This window comes from Ursus arctos, unplaced genomic scaffold (assembly GCF_023065955.2).
Source record: "Ursus arctos isolate Adak ecotype North America unplaced genomic scaffold, UrsArc2.0 scaffold_16, whole genome shotgun sequence".
Lineage (NCBI taxonomy): Eukaryota > Metazoa > Chordata > Mammalia > Carnivora > Ursidae > Ursus > Ursus arctos.
The window spans coordinates 38,166,398-38,182,162 of record NW_026622830.1 but is presented as its reverse complement, the minus strand read 5'-3'; the positions used below and the strand labels follow the sequence as shown (position 1 = coordinate 38,182,162).

General features: G+C 35.7%; 2 protein-coding genes across 6 annotated transcripts in view; one reads left to right on the top strand and one right to left on the bottom strand.

Annotated features, from left to right (window-relative positions):
- Positions 1-15,765, bottom strand: part of MACROD2 (mono-ADP ribosylhydrolase 2) — a 1,872,659-nt gene that overhangs the window by 1,575,104 nt on the left and 281,790 nt on the right. The gene's annotated exons all lie outside the window — the stretch shown is intronic.
- On the top strand, positions 1,330-14,037 carry FLRT3 (fibronectin leucine rich transmembrane protein 3). 3 transcript variants are annotated; one of them, XM_048222314.2, is made up of 3 exons: positions 1,330-1,630; positions 9,734-9,934; positions 11,499-14,037. In XM_048222314.2, exon 3 carries the CDS (start codon positions 11,542-11,544, stop codon positions 13,489-13,491), a length of 1,950 nt encoding a protein of 649 aa, XP_048078271.1. In that variant the 5' UTR covers positions 1,330-1,630; positions 9,734-9,934; positions 11,499-11,541; the 3' UTR covers positions 13,492-14,037. The 3 variants fall into 3 exon arrangements, with proteins under 3 accessions (XP_048078271.1, XP_026358621.1, XP_026358619.1); XM_026502834.4 differs by having other exon boundaries at positions 1,331-1,630; positions 9,734-10,492; XM_026502836.4 differs by lacking the exon at positions 9,734-9,934.

Genomic DNA, 15,765 nt, shown 5'->3' with positions numbered 1-15,765 from the left:
TAAGAAATTGGCTTTTCAACAGATATCAGAATTCTAAAACTCCTGGATTTAATAGGTCTGCCCTCAGTGGCCAGCAAAAGTGCAATCACAGAACAATAGGGGTCAATATACCTCTTATCAAGGGTTCACCTTCTACTTTGATATCACCCATTCTTGGAGGGGAACTCAGAAGGTCAAACTGCTATCAAAGAAGCACAGAAATAGATAAACTAAATGAAACTAATGAAGAGACCACAATCAAATACTCCTGGGAAAGACAATTAGCTGGCCTCCTTCAGAAACACACATTCATAGAAACTTATTTAAAAGCACAAAGGACAATGTTGCGAACCTCTAAAACTAAAACAAATAGTATTATTTGTTGGAAATTGCCCTCCAGGTAAATATAAAAACAAAATTCTCCCCAGCAACATCAAAAAGTGAAACGAACTTAGTGGAAAACTATAGGCCCAAAGCAATTGTTGACCAAATAGCAGAAATCCATCTATGAAAATCATAATTGAATATTAAAAAGTCTACCATTCTGCTAATTAGACACAGACATTTCTGTCTTATAACTGTCCACTGTTTATTCATATACCAAAATTAAAATTATTTTAATAAAAGCAAAACCACCCATGAAAGGTTTTTTCTTAAGATGTTTATATCTTAATCCATATTTAGAGCAGCAAAAACATACCAGAAAAGAATCTATTTAATTTTTCTACAACTTTTCATATTTAGGGAGGGCTCCCTAAACAGGAAAACATCTAATACCCACCAGGTTCAAAAGAGATGGACAAATAGTGGAAGTCTGTGAAAAATACTTTCATTTCCTAAAACATATATAGAACAATAAGTTACTCATTACCTCTAGGAAAAAGAACTGGTTACTTCAAGGATCTTTACCTTTTGTCATTCTTGTTCCCCTTCCCTTAAATAACTCAGTTATTTATGTGAACCTGCCTTCTACTTATTTGTCAAATAATTATTCACAGTTGGAGTTACTAGCCTTCAAAATTACAACGCTTTTGGAACTATTCAATAATGAAAATAATAGGGTTCTTGGTTAACTTCTTTTTAATGCATACAGCTTAAAAATAAAAAGAACCTGTGTTTTGCTACTGCACTCTTATAAATATTCTTCTAACGTGCTCATATTTTTTTTATAAGCTTGCTACCACTACCTTGTTGTATTAAACTTTAGAAAATGTTGAAATTCCAAAAGGCTGCCTACAAACCAAATGGCATCCCAGCTTTGGCAGGCTGAGCGCCTCATTTTGGCTTCTCTCACTCCCTCTAGCGTTCGCAAAGCTCATCTGTCTGATTATCCAGTTACCTCACTGAACAAGAGCTCGGCTAAGTCCTGCCCATCTATGACATCACCCCCTTCTTCAACCACTGCGAGGTGAAGCTTTAACTTCAGACTTGGAGGTGGGCTGTGTGCAGTAAACTGGAATGCTCTCCCTCGCTCACTCCTCAGTGTAGGAGTGATCCGAAGCAGGACCAGCTCTGCCTGCAGCTGCCGTTGGCTTTGTGTGGACTGGACGCGGAGCTTGGGAGAGGGGGAGGGTTATTACTCCAGTTCACAGTCAGTGGAATTACAGCTATAGCGGCAGGATATATGGGATTGCTTTTTCTCGTCTTCCTGGTAAGTGTTTCCCATGTTTTTCCTTAAGATTGTCCCAGAAAGTTTGCGTGGTTTTACTCTGTAGACAGAAATGACTTGGTACTATGAGGCATCCAAATATGAACGCTTGCTCTGTCACCAGTAAGAGCAATATATGTGTGCGCGAGCCAGCGAGGAAAATTTTGACTATATAGCCACACGCAAGAAGTTTCTTAAAACCTTCTTTCATTAAAAAGTAATAATTAATGGCTATTTTCTGCCTCGTGTGGTTGTGATTTGAAAAGAGCCTTATGGAAAACCTTAAGTTGGAAAGTTAAATGTTAAATATTGAAGAATACAAGGCAGATTTTTTCACAGAGGAAAGCGAAGGGTCTTGCTAACTTGGTGTGTCCTGTATGTGTGGTATGATCACCAATTGCTGTTTTTACAACTGTGAAAGAAAATCAATAATCCCTCAGCCCATGAGTACGCAGTACATGAAAAGCATACATCTTGCTCACAGCTAGCCGAGCTACTCCTGGAGACTTCCGTGCCTCTGTAAGGATTAACAGCTACACCTAGATTTTAAAGCTTGCACTGCTATCCTGCCAGAGCTGCTTCAAGCATTTCAGGCTTGCAAATCTCAACTAGTGAATTCAGCTCAGAGGAGGGGGAGACTTTCTTCCCAACCATACCCCCCCCACCCCCAGGAGAACGCCAAAATCCACTGCTTGGGCAAATGTAGCGTGTGACTAGCATAGTAATTGGCAAAGCCTACTCAGAAAAACTAACAAAGCTCAGCGTGCAAGCTATGCCTGATGTATGCAGTGAGTTCGGGGTGGCAGGGGGAAAAATGAGTAGAGCCCTCATCAAATGGGATGCGCAGAGTATCCATTCACTTGCAACTTACAATAAGAAAATTTTATATTGAAAGAAATGATTATACAGCAGAGCTTCCAAAAAGTAGTTAAATGTATCTTCTCAAAAAAAAAATTTTTTTTTTCAGTGAATTAGGTCTGAAACAAAATGGTTGCATAGAGGTAAAAAGTGCAACAGGCCTGTATTTTTCAACATCTGGGGTAGATATCTATCTGTCTATCAAAATTAAAAAGGAAAAAAAGCCTTGATATTTGCCACTTATAGAACCAAATTCTCGAATGCCTTTAACAAATAGCTATTTTTAATTTTCTTCAATCTATCTACTCTAAAATGCACATATATGTTATTTTATTAGCAGCAAACAACATGAATAAAGCCACTAGAAAAGTGCTTCGGCTGTAGCAATGCCTTTCATTTATCCCGAACTGCACATGAATATCCTGACTAGCATAACACATAAAGTGAATTTGTCTCTTTTGAGATAGAACCATTTATGCCTGCCCCAAAGTGACAGATAATTGATACTCATCTCTTTTGAAATGAGTGAAGAATGAATCCTTTAAAAGTACCACAAAATACTAATATTACCATTACTACCAATATTAATAATAATATACCAGGTTTTAATCTCTAAGAAGATTAAATCAGAGATATGCTACTTAGTTTGCAAATGTGTGTGTATACAACATATACACACCTAGTTACACAAACACATGTATTTATTAGCTTGAAATAAAAAACAGGGTTATAAAAACATGATTGTATGTATTTAAGTAGGAAAATCACATCCACTTTTTTTAACAGAGCACTGCCAAAACACATTAAATCCAGGAATCAGCAGAGATATTATAGAATGAATAAACATAATGAATTCATTAATATTGCTCTTGTACAATACTAACCATCAGTTATTAATTGGGCTTTTCATTTCTCTGCCCCTCCCTTTTAAATCAGTTATGATTAGGTTCAAAATGCCCAACTAAACATTTCCTAAACATTAACATTTGTGAAATAGATAATTGGGCAGCAAACAAAGTTTTTACAAAAAAGAAGAAAAACAGTAAGAAAATTTGTCATAACTAAATGTGGCAGCAAAATAGAAGGTATGTTTCTTTTGCTTTCAAGTGTTAATTAAGGAGCCTCCAATTCTATCAAAACTTTTTCAGAGCTAAATGAAGCGGTGTGAAATAAATTTGGTTGAAATCTTGTGGCTGTCAGACTTTGTTAGCAAGCTATTAATTATCTTTACCCCAGTTTCTTCTCTAGACTATATTGCCCAATCAAATAGAAACTCCAATTATGTTCAGCATCTCCTGCCTAGGGACACCAGACCCTAATGAACACTCAGTGTCTCCAGATGAAAAATACAATTATCAGCTTTAAACATGCAAGTGCACTGCGGAGAGATTTGTCTGTGCTTTTCTTGGCCACACACCCTAAGGCTTCCTCCTCTTTCTGGATTATTTTGAACAATTTAAAACCCCACAAAAATCAGTGGCAGAGAACTTGCTTTATGTTAATATTATATGAATGTTTCTTCTTTCTGCTTTTTATTTTTGGTATGCCAATGTTATACCAACACTAAATTAAATCTGGTCATTTAAAGAAAAATTTCAGTGGCTCTAACTTTTCCCCCTTTATTAAGGTGGGTGGGCTGCATAACAAAGAATGTGATTAATGGCAAGATTCGGAGCTAACTTAAAAATTCTGAATTAAACCGCCTTAAATATTTTTGTTCAGTTTACCTAATAGCATTATAAATAATTGTTGAAAGTCCAGTGAAGACCACCATAAATGAAGTCAATGAGGGAAATAAGATTCAGTAATTTTTCAAAGGCTGTAATTTCTTCCCTCCTTTTCCCTTCATTCCCTTTCCCTCCCACCCCCCACCTTTTGCCCTAGAGGCCTTCACTGTTCTTCTCAACGGGAGGCTTTGTTGTAATTAAACCAGAGAAAAACTGGCCGGCAGCAGCCAACATCTGACTTGCGGCTTCTGAAAGCAGTGTTCTGGTAGAGTGTACCACCCCCCAGTGGGCAAAAACTCTACAGTAAATCTCTCAGCAATATTAATTCTCAAAACTACATTTTTCTCTTCAGAGCATAAAAGGGGCTGTTTCTCGACTTCTTCTAACATTCCACCATTTCAAAACTTATCATAAGTCAACAAACCAATTTCCTACGAGATGGTTTGTAAATGTCTTCTGAAAAAAGCCTTCTTCCTTCTAAGAACCAAAATAGGAATATACATTTCAGAAAGCATTTTCCAGTTTCAGACTGCAAATCAACATCACTAAATTTGGTAAAACATCACACTAAAAAAGAGTTTTGAAAGCCATGTTTCTGTTGCATAGAAGAGCAGGTTTTAGGACTTTGACGTGACTATTGACAAGAACTGCAGAGAAAGAAGATTTTAAGTCACAAAGGAATAAAATACAATTTCAGCAGCAGCTAAAGTTCACTTGTTTTGCATATGCATTATCTTTTTCCTAGACCCAAAATTAAGTGTCAGGAATGTATAAAAACCTTTCTCCAGGTATTAGTCTCCTTAAATGAGAGGAGAGAGAAATTGCTCTCACTTCATGAGACACTGACAGCTTTTGTTCTTTATTCTTTCACTTTTCATGTGCACAAGTTACCGTGGCAACTTTGAACAGAAAACCCACAGACCACATTTGGTTAAACACCATTTTTAAAGTGTGCCACTGGACTGTGGATTGATCAGTTTATGTATTGTTGATGTTCTTCCTCTTCATTTGCTTTACATCAATAATAACCCTGCTCTGAAGTGAAAAAAAAAGTGTTTTATGATTTGGGATGTTCTCGCCAACCAGCACAGTGCTTGGCACACAGTAGACCTAAATATTTATTGTATTCATGTATGGAAACTTAAATATTAGAAATTTAAAGCACATCAACCAAACTGTACTCACAACACTGAAAAAGGAACTTTAAAGTTTGCCATGGGAGAATGTTGGTGATTTTTAAAAATGTAGTTTTAACTGCAATTGCTCAAAGGTCAACGCAAACTTAAAGCTTGTTCCCTGCTCCAAGCCCTCTACTGCTCACCTTTACCACCCTCTAAATTAATGTCTCGTTCATTCATACAACTCTTAGTTCTCTAATTCATTTAGTCTGGCTTTAAATATCACAAAAGGAAGAAGCATTCACTATGATGAAAGATAACATCCTACTTTGCCTTTTTGTTTTAAGGATGCTCGGTTTAACTTTAAAATCCAGTATACATGAAGCAGAATTGGATTCATTTACCACAAACCTATTGGAAGGAAAGAACCAGTATCATAAAAGGAGAAAGTAAAAATCCTTTGCTTTGGAACTTTTATCCCCTATTTTGCATAAATAAAACACAACCTTCTTCAGGCTAGAAAATAGTCTGGATAAAACCAAGTATGAAAAGGCACACTTGCTTCTCTGCCGCTCAGCAAACCCTTCAGACTTCATGACTCTCAAGAGGGGAGTTAGAGGTCCTTCTGCTTGCCTGGCATTAAACAAAAGAATTGGAACTTTCCTGAAATCTGATGATCGTGGAAAATTTAACTACCAGACAGGCTGCTTAGAAAGCATTTTGCTGTCACTATCAACTAACCTGATGTACTCCAGTTTTTCAGTTTAACCATATATGTAGCTTATTTTAAATACCATTTGTCATTAAAAGACTTAGCATTCACAGGTTGATCATTTTGTTGTGCTTTCTAGCAGCAATTTAAGCCTTCATAAATAAATTACCTTCTAACACTGTAGATTGTGATTATATAAATTCCAATTTAACTAGAAATATTCACAGACTTGGTTAAATCTGATTAAGCATGTGTTTTCTTCAATCTCAAGGTTTTATTCAAAATAATAATGCAATTAACTTGGAAAAGTTCTACTTTTAGATTTAATATTTTTAAAAAGGTCCCATCATTAAGATATCATTATGTGAAGCAATTCATTAAGACAACTCTTTACGAAAATCTCAAAACACTATACTCGATTTAAGATTTTTTTTTTAAATAAGAATGATTTCAAATCAAGATCAATTTAAATCAAAGGCAGCAAATAAAGGATTTAGGAAGTTAGTGCATATTATCAACATATAATCTTAATCTAAGTGATCAAAACATGAGAATACTTTCTCATTTCCAACATCCCCACCTCTAAAATATTGTAGTAACAGAAATCATATAAACATGTAGATTGCCTCAAATCCTTGATTGTATGTAAATGCCAGTTTTCCATTTGATAAAACTTCTTAAATGATATTAGTTTTCTTAAAATATCTCAAAATGATAGCATCCTTATCTATTTAATACTTTCTTAGGTGTACCGTGGAACTAAATTGGAGGCTTTTCACAGACTTGATGATTACATTATAAATGCATATTTTTTTGACTTCACAATTTTTGTTTATAAAAAGAAACTGACAAGAAAGATCCCTATTAAAAATCTGATTTATCAATGAGGTGATTATGTTGTTCCTTTTGCCACAGTTTTAAATGCTATCTACTTAGTAATGATTCCATTAAAAAATAATTTTAAAACATTTCTTTAAATAACCAGGGTCCATTTATGTTTTTCCCCAAGTTACCCTATGCATAATATTTTTCTAGAAGATCGATTTCTTTTCGTTCAGAAGTAATGGCCTCTTTTCAAGCCTATGCAGACATAAAGGCTTCTGAAGTCGATGTGGTGGAAACCTGGCCACAATGTCCATACCAGTGGGGCTCATTTTTCTTTTTATCATTCACAATCAACTAACCACATCTCTGTGTGCCTGACTATGTAGAGCCAGCTCAGAAAAAGGGAAGTATAAGAATGGGGGGGGGGGGCAGGATCATGTATTTTAGATAGATTATTATAGCCTTTAATATGCAAAACAAAACAAAACTGTCCAGCACCGTAGTTTCAGATATAAAAGGGAAGGGAGAGATACAAAACACAATCAAACATGAATTGAACTGTTTTGAGCTTAAAATAAAAGGAGTAGGAATTTGTGAAGGAATCTTCATGTCTAAAAGAGTATCCTCTCCCAAGAAACCCGCTTGATATTTTTGCCTTTTGTTTTAATGTAATTTGGGGAGAAGAGAATGACATTTTCAAAGAATTTAATGAGATTTAAGGCTTTCTGTTAATCCCACATTATTACCACTATTGTATTAATGGCAATGTGAGTTTGCATATCAAACAGAGCAAAAGAAGCAGTTTTACAGATGTAAAACAAGAAAATAAACAAATTCCTTGTCTTTTCACACCAAGTTAGATTTTTTTCTCTCTCTGGATTAAAAACGTAAAAATCAACACATATTCTTAGAGCTTGATTTCGTAAAATATTTATCGTTCAGATACAACCCCTATCACTAGTTACCATTATGATCATCACCTTGGACATACTCTAGGCTGAGCTGACATGGGGAACAGTCAACAGTTTTTACATCCTCATTCATCAGATTCATCTCAAGTTTGAAGTGTGTTTTGGAGTATGACAAATGCCTGACTATTGGTAACATTTTAAGCAGGTTCTCACCAGTGATTTTTATCATAGTTTTTAATTAGTTTCTAATGCACTTTAACAAAAGTAATGTTTCCTCAGCTTAAATTAACCACATTATTTTAAATGTTGAATAATTTTCAAGCTTAGAAAATATTTACAGCAGATACTTTTTAAAATAACTCTGTCATTATAATTTCAACAGCTTGGTTTTTCATTTTCGCATTCCACGAAAGCAACAGTTTTAAGAAAATACACTATTGAAATCCAACAATAATGAGCAAAGCCCTAAATGCATCACAGTAAAACCTCACTTTAAACAATAAATCATTTAAACTTTCCTCTGTGGGCACTTTGCAATATCCACTAGAGACTACTTTATCCATCTGCTAACTGCTATTTTTGTTTCAAGTTGCTTAAATAATAAATTAAATGGATCTGTAATTTTTTTTTTAAGTTTCCTTCTGTTAATGCATTCTATGATAGTGTTGGTATTTGGTGGCAAACTAAGAGACATTGAATTTTCAAATAGAACCAGAAACACAAATTTTGGCCTTGTTTAACATTCACTTCAGTAGTATTTGAATTCTGGAACAGATGCTATCCTTGCTGGATGCTAGGTAATTACTGGGGGAGAAGCAAATTGCTTCTACTGCAGTCCTTAATTTCAGGGTCAAATATTTCCATGATACCCTAATGCTCCCTACATGTATAGAAAGCCCCTGAGTGGGTAACCCTGCATGACAGGTACTGATGCTACCCACTTCCCCACCTCTACCCAAAAAAAATCTTCATGCATATTAGATAATGGGCAAAACAGTCATCATTAAAATCACCAGTGTTTTTTTTGGTGAAGGCTTAGGTCTTCTTTCAGAAATGAAAAATATACTTACTGGAAATTGGTGTGTTTATGTTTGAACCTAGAGACAAACGCCTTGTCAGGTGTTGATATGCTTTCCAAATGGTCATTATAAGGAGATAGATTGACATAGTGTCCCTTCTATTTCAAACACAGATTTTTCAAGTTCGGTTTGCCAAAAGAAAATTAAAATTGTATTCTCCTGAAAAACTAACAATTATTTGAACATCTATGCTACCTTTTGGCCTAGAACACCCGAGTAACTAGAGTTTCAAGATCATCAACTAGTCCTCAGAAATACCTCTAAGGAGGAAGGTGATGACATTCACATTCTACAATTGGGGAAATCGAGGCCTACAGGAAGATTTAAACAGGGCACTGAGCAAATCAAAAGAAAAAATTCTAAAGCAAACTCTTTTCAAGTCTTTACATTGTAGATTGTATGACTTTGTAAAACCATGTTCAGAAATCTCTTAAAAGTTACCATGGCATTTCTGTCAAAAATCCTTGTTACATATTTGCTCACCTCTTTGACATAAACTTGTTTTCTTCTTTTCAAACATTTTATCATTTTATATCTAAGATTTAAAAGTGAACTTTTAAAGATTGGCCTGACTTGAATTCAAAAGCCATGGAAGGCACTTACTTGAATGAAGCTTTGCTTCTGTGTTTAATTCAAAGTGACATTAACAGTGAGTTAACAGTAGAAATTATGTTTGGTGACAATCTCAGCTTTAGCTCCTACTTTATTTATATAGTAGAATTGGGAAGTAACAAAGAGGTTATCTTACCCCTTTTCACCAACTACTATGATGAAAGCTTGTTGCTTAAAGAAAAACTGAAGTTAAATTTCTAGGAAATCTCTCTGTCATGTTAAAGTTCATTATTAATAGTTCATTAAAACATTTTGCTTTCACAGGAGATGCACAGACCCAGTATATTTTAAGGAAAAGAAATGTAAAGGAAATCTAGTATGCTTCCTTTTTTTTTTCCTATGAAGAATATTTGAATTAAGTTTCACCTCTTAAAAAAGAACACCTGTTCTTCTATAACGTGACTGCACCAGATATTCTGAGAAAGCAGCAAGAGGCAAAAGCTGGAAATAGCTATTTCACAGCAGGTAATCATACCTCAGGATATAGCTACTGTACAAAGTTTATACTTGGATAATCCTGGATAGGAATAAAGGTGGGGGGTAACTGACTGAAAAACCTATTACTATACAGGCCTTAGCATCATGAATGGCTTTCTTCATGAGGATCTGAAGTTACTATCTCTGACCACATTGCACAGAAGAGCCAATAAGAATTTCAAAGAGAGCAATTTCTACTAAGGGAATTAAGCTACACAAAAGGAACCTTCACACAGAAACTCTATCAGAAAAAAAAAAAAAACAGTGCATAGGAAGCCATGTGTTCTACATAGTAACAGGAAGCCGAATTGTTTCTGGCCCCTACTTTAATGAGCTTGCCCACCATGCTGAACTGCAGCTGGAATGTTCATTGACAACAGCGAGCCTGATCTGGAGGTGTGTGCGGCCTAGGATTACTTGAATAAACAGTGAAGAACATTTCCAAGGACTGAACAAGAGTTTATAAGTCCCAGCCCCTCACCAGGAAAATAATACATGTGCATTGGATTTTCACTCACGCAAAATTTATTCACATCATTCAATAAGGTAGGAAAATATTAAAGTGTTTTATTTTCATGCCTTAAAGTGCAAAGGCTAATTAATATGTAAAAGTGCAGAAGAGATCATGTTACACAATAGATGAGTATAAATCTATAACTCTCCAGCCATGGGGAAAGTTGAACCATATTCTGGATTAGAACTTGAAGAAAGATAAATGCATTGGGAAACGTATTATAAGATAGAACATAATGAAAAGTCTGCATAAAGCCGTTAAGTCATACAGTATGAAACATATAAAAAAAAAAGTGGGAACAAAAGAAAGAACTAGTTTAATATGAAATGGAATTTTCCACTTAGGTTAGCCAGATGTATTAGCTATCTGTTCTCTCCTTCCTTAGAATTAGATGAAAAAGATTCCTTCTGATTTCCTTGTTAGAAATACCTATGTAACAATATTTAATATTAAAAATCAAAGAAAAATACTAACGTCAATAATGAAGATGAATGGCTTTACTAGGATTCAGGATCTTAAGAGGTATTTAACTTACTATTCCTGAATACTAAGAAGATAGATTTTTTTTTTTTACTACACTTTTCTACACCTGTACAGTCTACCTGAGAAATAGACATCAGATTTTAATTTCAAATAAAGTAACATTATCTTTAAATACAACAAATCATATTCCTATGTGTCAATTCATTATGAATATTAGGAAAAAATTAGAAAATTGATTAGCTTCCTCAGTGACTGGCTATAGAATTGATATAAAGTATTACAAAAATGCTTAATAAAACTTTTATTATATTTAACATTTCAAAATGAAATGGATTTGGGACATGATACTCCTTAATACTACAGACATTTAAGGTAAAGAGATTATATGATCATGTTCATTATTAGCTAGCAATAAACCCTACACATGCAAAAAAAAAAAACTTAATATGTTAAAAGTCATTACACACATTTTAATTTCCACATCTATTTTGAATACTATTGTAAGTATCCTGACCTGATTGTTTTCTGTCTTTCTTTTCACTCACTCCATTTTAGGGCTCTGACGCTACCGTGTACAAAGACCTCAACACTGCTGACCATGATCAGCCCAGCCTGGAGCATCCTCCTCATCGGGACTAAAATTGGGCTGTTCCTTCAGGTGGCACCTCTATCAGTCATGGCTAAGTCCTGCCCATCCGTGTGCCGCTGTGATGCAGGTTTCATTTACTGTAATGATCGCTTTCTGACATCTATTCCGACAGGAATACCAGAGGATGCTACAACTCTCTACCTTCAGAACAACCAAATAAATAACGCTGGGATTCCTTCAGATTTGAAAAACTTGCTAAAAGTAGAAAGAATATACCTATACCACAACAGTTTAGATGAATTTCCTACCAACCTACCAAAGTATGTAAAAGAGTTACATTTGCAAGAAAATAACATAAGGACTATCACTTATGATTCACTTTCCAAAATTCCCTATCTGGAAGAATTACATTTAGATGATAACTCGGTGTCTGCTGTTAGCATTGAAGAGGGGGCATTCCGAGACAGCAACTATCTCCGACTGCTCTTCCTGTCCCGTAATCACCTTAGCACAATCCCCTGGGGTTTGCCCAGGACTATCGAAGAACTACGCTTGGATGATAATCGCATATCCACTATTTCATCACCATCTCTTCAAGGTCTCACTAGCCTCAAACGCCTGGTTTTGGATGGAAACCTGTTGAACAACCATGGTTTAGGTGATAAAGTTTTCTTCAACCTAGTCAACTTAACAGAACTGTCCCTGGTACGGAATTCCTTGACTGCTGCACCAGTAAACCTTCCAGGCACAAACCTGAGGAAGCTTTATCTTCAAGATAACCACATCAATCGGGTGCCCCCAAATGCTTTTTCTTATCTAAGGCAGCTGTATCGACTCGATATGTCCAATAACAACCTAAGTAATTTACCTCAGGGTATCTTTGATGATTTAGACAATATAACCCAACTGATTCTTCGCAACAATCCCTGGTATTGTGGGTGCAAGATGAAATGGGTACGTGACTGGTTACAATCACTACCTATGAAGGTCAATGTGCGTGGGCTTATGTGCCAAGCCCCAGAAAAAGTTCGGGGGATGGCTATTAAGGACCTTAATGCAGAACTGTTTGATTGTAAGGACAGTGCCGTTGTAAGCACCATTCAGATAACCACTGCAATACCCAACACGGTATATCCTGCTCAAGGACAGTGGCCAGCTCCAGTGACCAAACAACCAGACGTTAAGAACCCCAAACTCACTAAAGATCAGCGAACCACAGGGAGTCCAGCAAGAAAAACAATTATAATTACTGTGAAATCTGTCACCTCCGACACAATTCATATCTCTTGGAAACTTGTCCTACCTATGACTGCTTTAAGACTCAGCTGGCTCAAACTGGGCCATAGCCCAGCATCTGGATCTATAACAGAAACGATCGTAACAGGGGAACGCAATGAATACTTAGTCACAGCCCTGGAGCCTGATTCGCCCTATCGAGTCTGCATGGTTCCCATGGAAACCAGTAACCTCTACCTATTTGACGACACCCGTGTTTGTATTGAGACTGAAACTGCACCCCTTCGAATGTACAACCCTACAACCACCCTTAATCGAGAGCAAGAGAAAGAACCTTACAAAAACCCCAATTTACCGTTGGCTGCCATCATTGGTGGGGCTGTGGCCCTGGTGACCATCTCCCTTCTTGCTTTAGTGTGCTGGTATGTTCATAGGAACGGGTCACTCTTCTCAAGGAACTGTGCGTACAGCAAAGGGAGGAGAAGAAAGGATGACTACGCAGAAGCTGGCACTAAGAAGGACAACTCCATCCTGGAAATCAGGGAGACTTCTTTTCAGATGTTGCCAATAAGCAATGAACCAATCTCAAAGGAGGAATTTGTAATACACACCATATTTCCTCCTAATGGAATGAATCTGTACAAAAACAATCACAGTGAAAGCAGTAGTAACCGAAGCTACAGAGACAGTGGCATTCCAGACTCAGATCACTCACACTCATGATGCTGGAGGCCTTGTAGCAGACTGTGTTTTGGGTTTTTTAAACCTAAGGGAGGTGATGGTAGGAACCCTGTTCTACTGCAAAACACTGGAAACAAGAGACTGAGAAAAGCAATGTACTGTACATTTGCCATATAATTTATATTTAAGAACTTTTTATTAAAAGTTTCAGATTTCAGGTTACTGCTGCGATTGATGTAGTGGAGATGCCTGAACACAATTCTATATTTTAGTATTTTTTAGTAATTTGTACTGTATTTTCCTTGCAAATATTGAAGTTATAAACCATTTACTTTGTGTTCTACTGAGTAAGATGACTTGTTGACTGTGAAAGTGAATTTCCTTGCTGTGTTGAACAATCAGGACTGAGTTCACATGAGATCCTTGTAGTATAAGCACAGGCCATTTTTCACTTTGGTATTAATAAAATGTAAAAAAAAAAACTGGCTGAATGAGAAAAATTAAAGTTCAAAAAATAGTTATGAAATAATGTTCAAACTATTAAATTTGTATTATCCCAGTGGTATTCAATAAATTGAAATATGTGAAGTAATGGGCAATATCAAACTTGCTGCATATCTCCATTTTTACTCTAAGCAAATTAGATATCCTTAGGAAAGTAAGCATTATCTTCTGAACTGAATACATCAGCTGGCATAAAGGAGTGTGAAGTCTGTTGTCAAAACTACTGCTCACAAAGCTTTGAGAATAAAGGACTTCACAAAACCAATAATGTGAGCACGCTTCTAAGTTAGGGGGGAAATTTGTACTTAGGAAAACATGAAAACTTAGACTCCATAGTATAATGAACACAAACACCAGAACTGCATTTTGGTTTTGCCTATACCATCCTGATTTTTGAAAAGTGAATTCTAAAGACATAATTGTTAATGTTTATAATGTTTTTATCATAAATGATCTCAAAAAAGAAACACTTACATGTATTTAAAACGGTAGTGTAACCATAAGCGATTCCCCTGAACAATGCAGAGAGAGTAGTACTTTAAATAAGGAAGAATTCAAAAGAAAAAATAAATACTAGAAATCAAATTTAGATCTGGTTTATGTGGAATGTTTTAGCACTGTACATAAAAGTTCAATTTACTTTCACAATGATCAAGAATACTGCCCATTACTGTCACAGTTTTCCACATACTACATAATGAACTTGTAATGTAACATTTCTTTCTAGCTTCCTACTGAATTGTGAGCTATTACTTGTTTAAAAACCACATCATTTTTCTGTTGCCATGTTTTTTTTTTTTTTCCAACAAAAAACCAAAGTGCATTGTACGCCCTTTGGCCAGTCTTGTATGTGCCTTGATCCAACGCTACATGTATTCAGCTTTTAAAACTCGACAAATTTTTCATACTCCTTAAATATGAAAAATTATGGTCTTATTGCTGAATAAAACAAGAAAAAGTACAAAATAATCGTGCTTGCTTTTTCGGGATCATGTTACTATCACTAAAGTAGCAAATTGCCCAGCACATTATTCCTAAGCACCCCCATGTATTTTTCTAGGCATAAAAATAAACGTTGGCTACAAATAAAAAAATAGCAATATCTTGAGCTTGTGTATCATTTCACTTTAAAGAGTTCAGTGTTTCATGTACAAACTAATTTCCTAACAGTCTCTTAGAATACTCTTATTTTGCTTATTCACGCCAAAGATGGAAAATTTCAGAAGTGGTGCTATGATCTTTTTAAGGTGGTCTTTGAAAAACTAATATTTTTTAAAATAGTTTTTTGGTAGTGTGAGTTGGCGTTAGAGGATCTGGAATCTCAGCTCTACCACTTACTGGGAATGTACTTAAAAACAAACCACTTTCTCTTCTTAGCTTAGTTTCCTTATCTATAAAATGAGGGCTATTAGTTTGGCCCACCTCACAGGGTTGTGGTGAGGATGAAATGATATGCATGGAAACTGCACAACATTCAACCGAATATGTTACCTCTATTGTGGTCAAGAAAAGTTTGCCACGTGTTTCCAGAGGTTTGCCAGATATTTCTGCTTCTACTGGTCTACTAACAAATATCTCCAGCCGCCCATGAAACCTCATTCATGATTCATTTGCCTTCTTCATGTTTCCCAATACCTTCTCTTTTGACTTCCTGTTATGAAGAATATTGTTTTCTTGCTAACTTAGCAAAACTCATGTGATTAACATTAATTATAGGGAACATTTTGTGAAGGAAATTTGACTTTTGCTTCTAGAGGTTTTGAGTAGTTCAGCTACAGTGCTGTCAGAAGTCAGGGAAAGGGTTGGATGGTT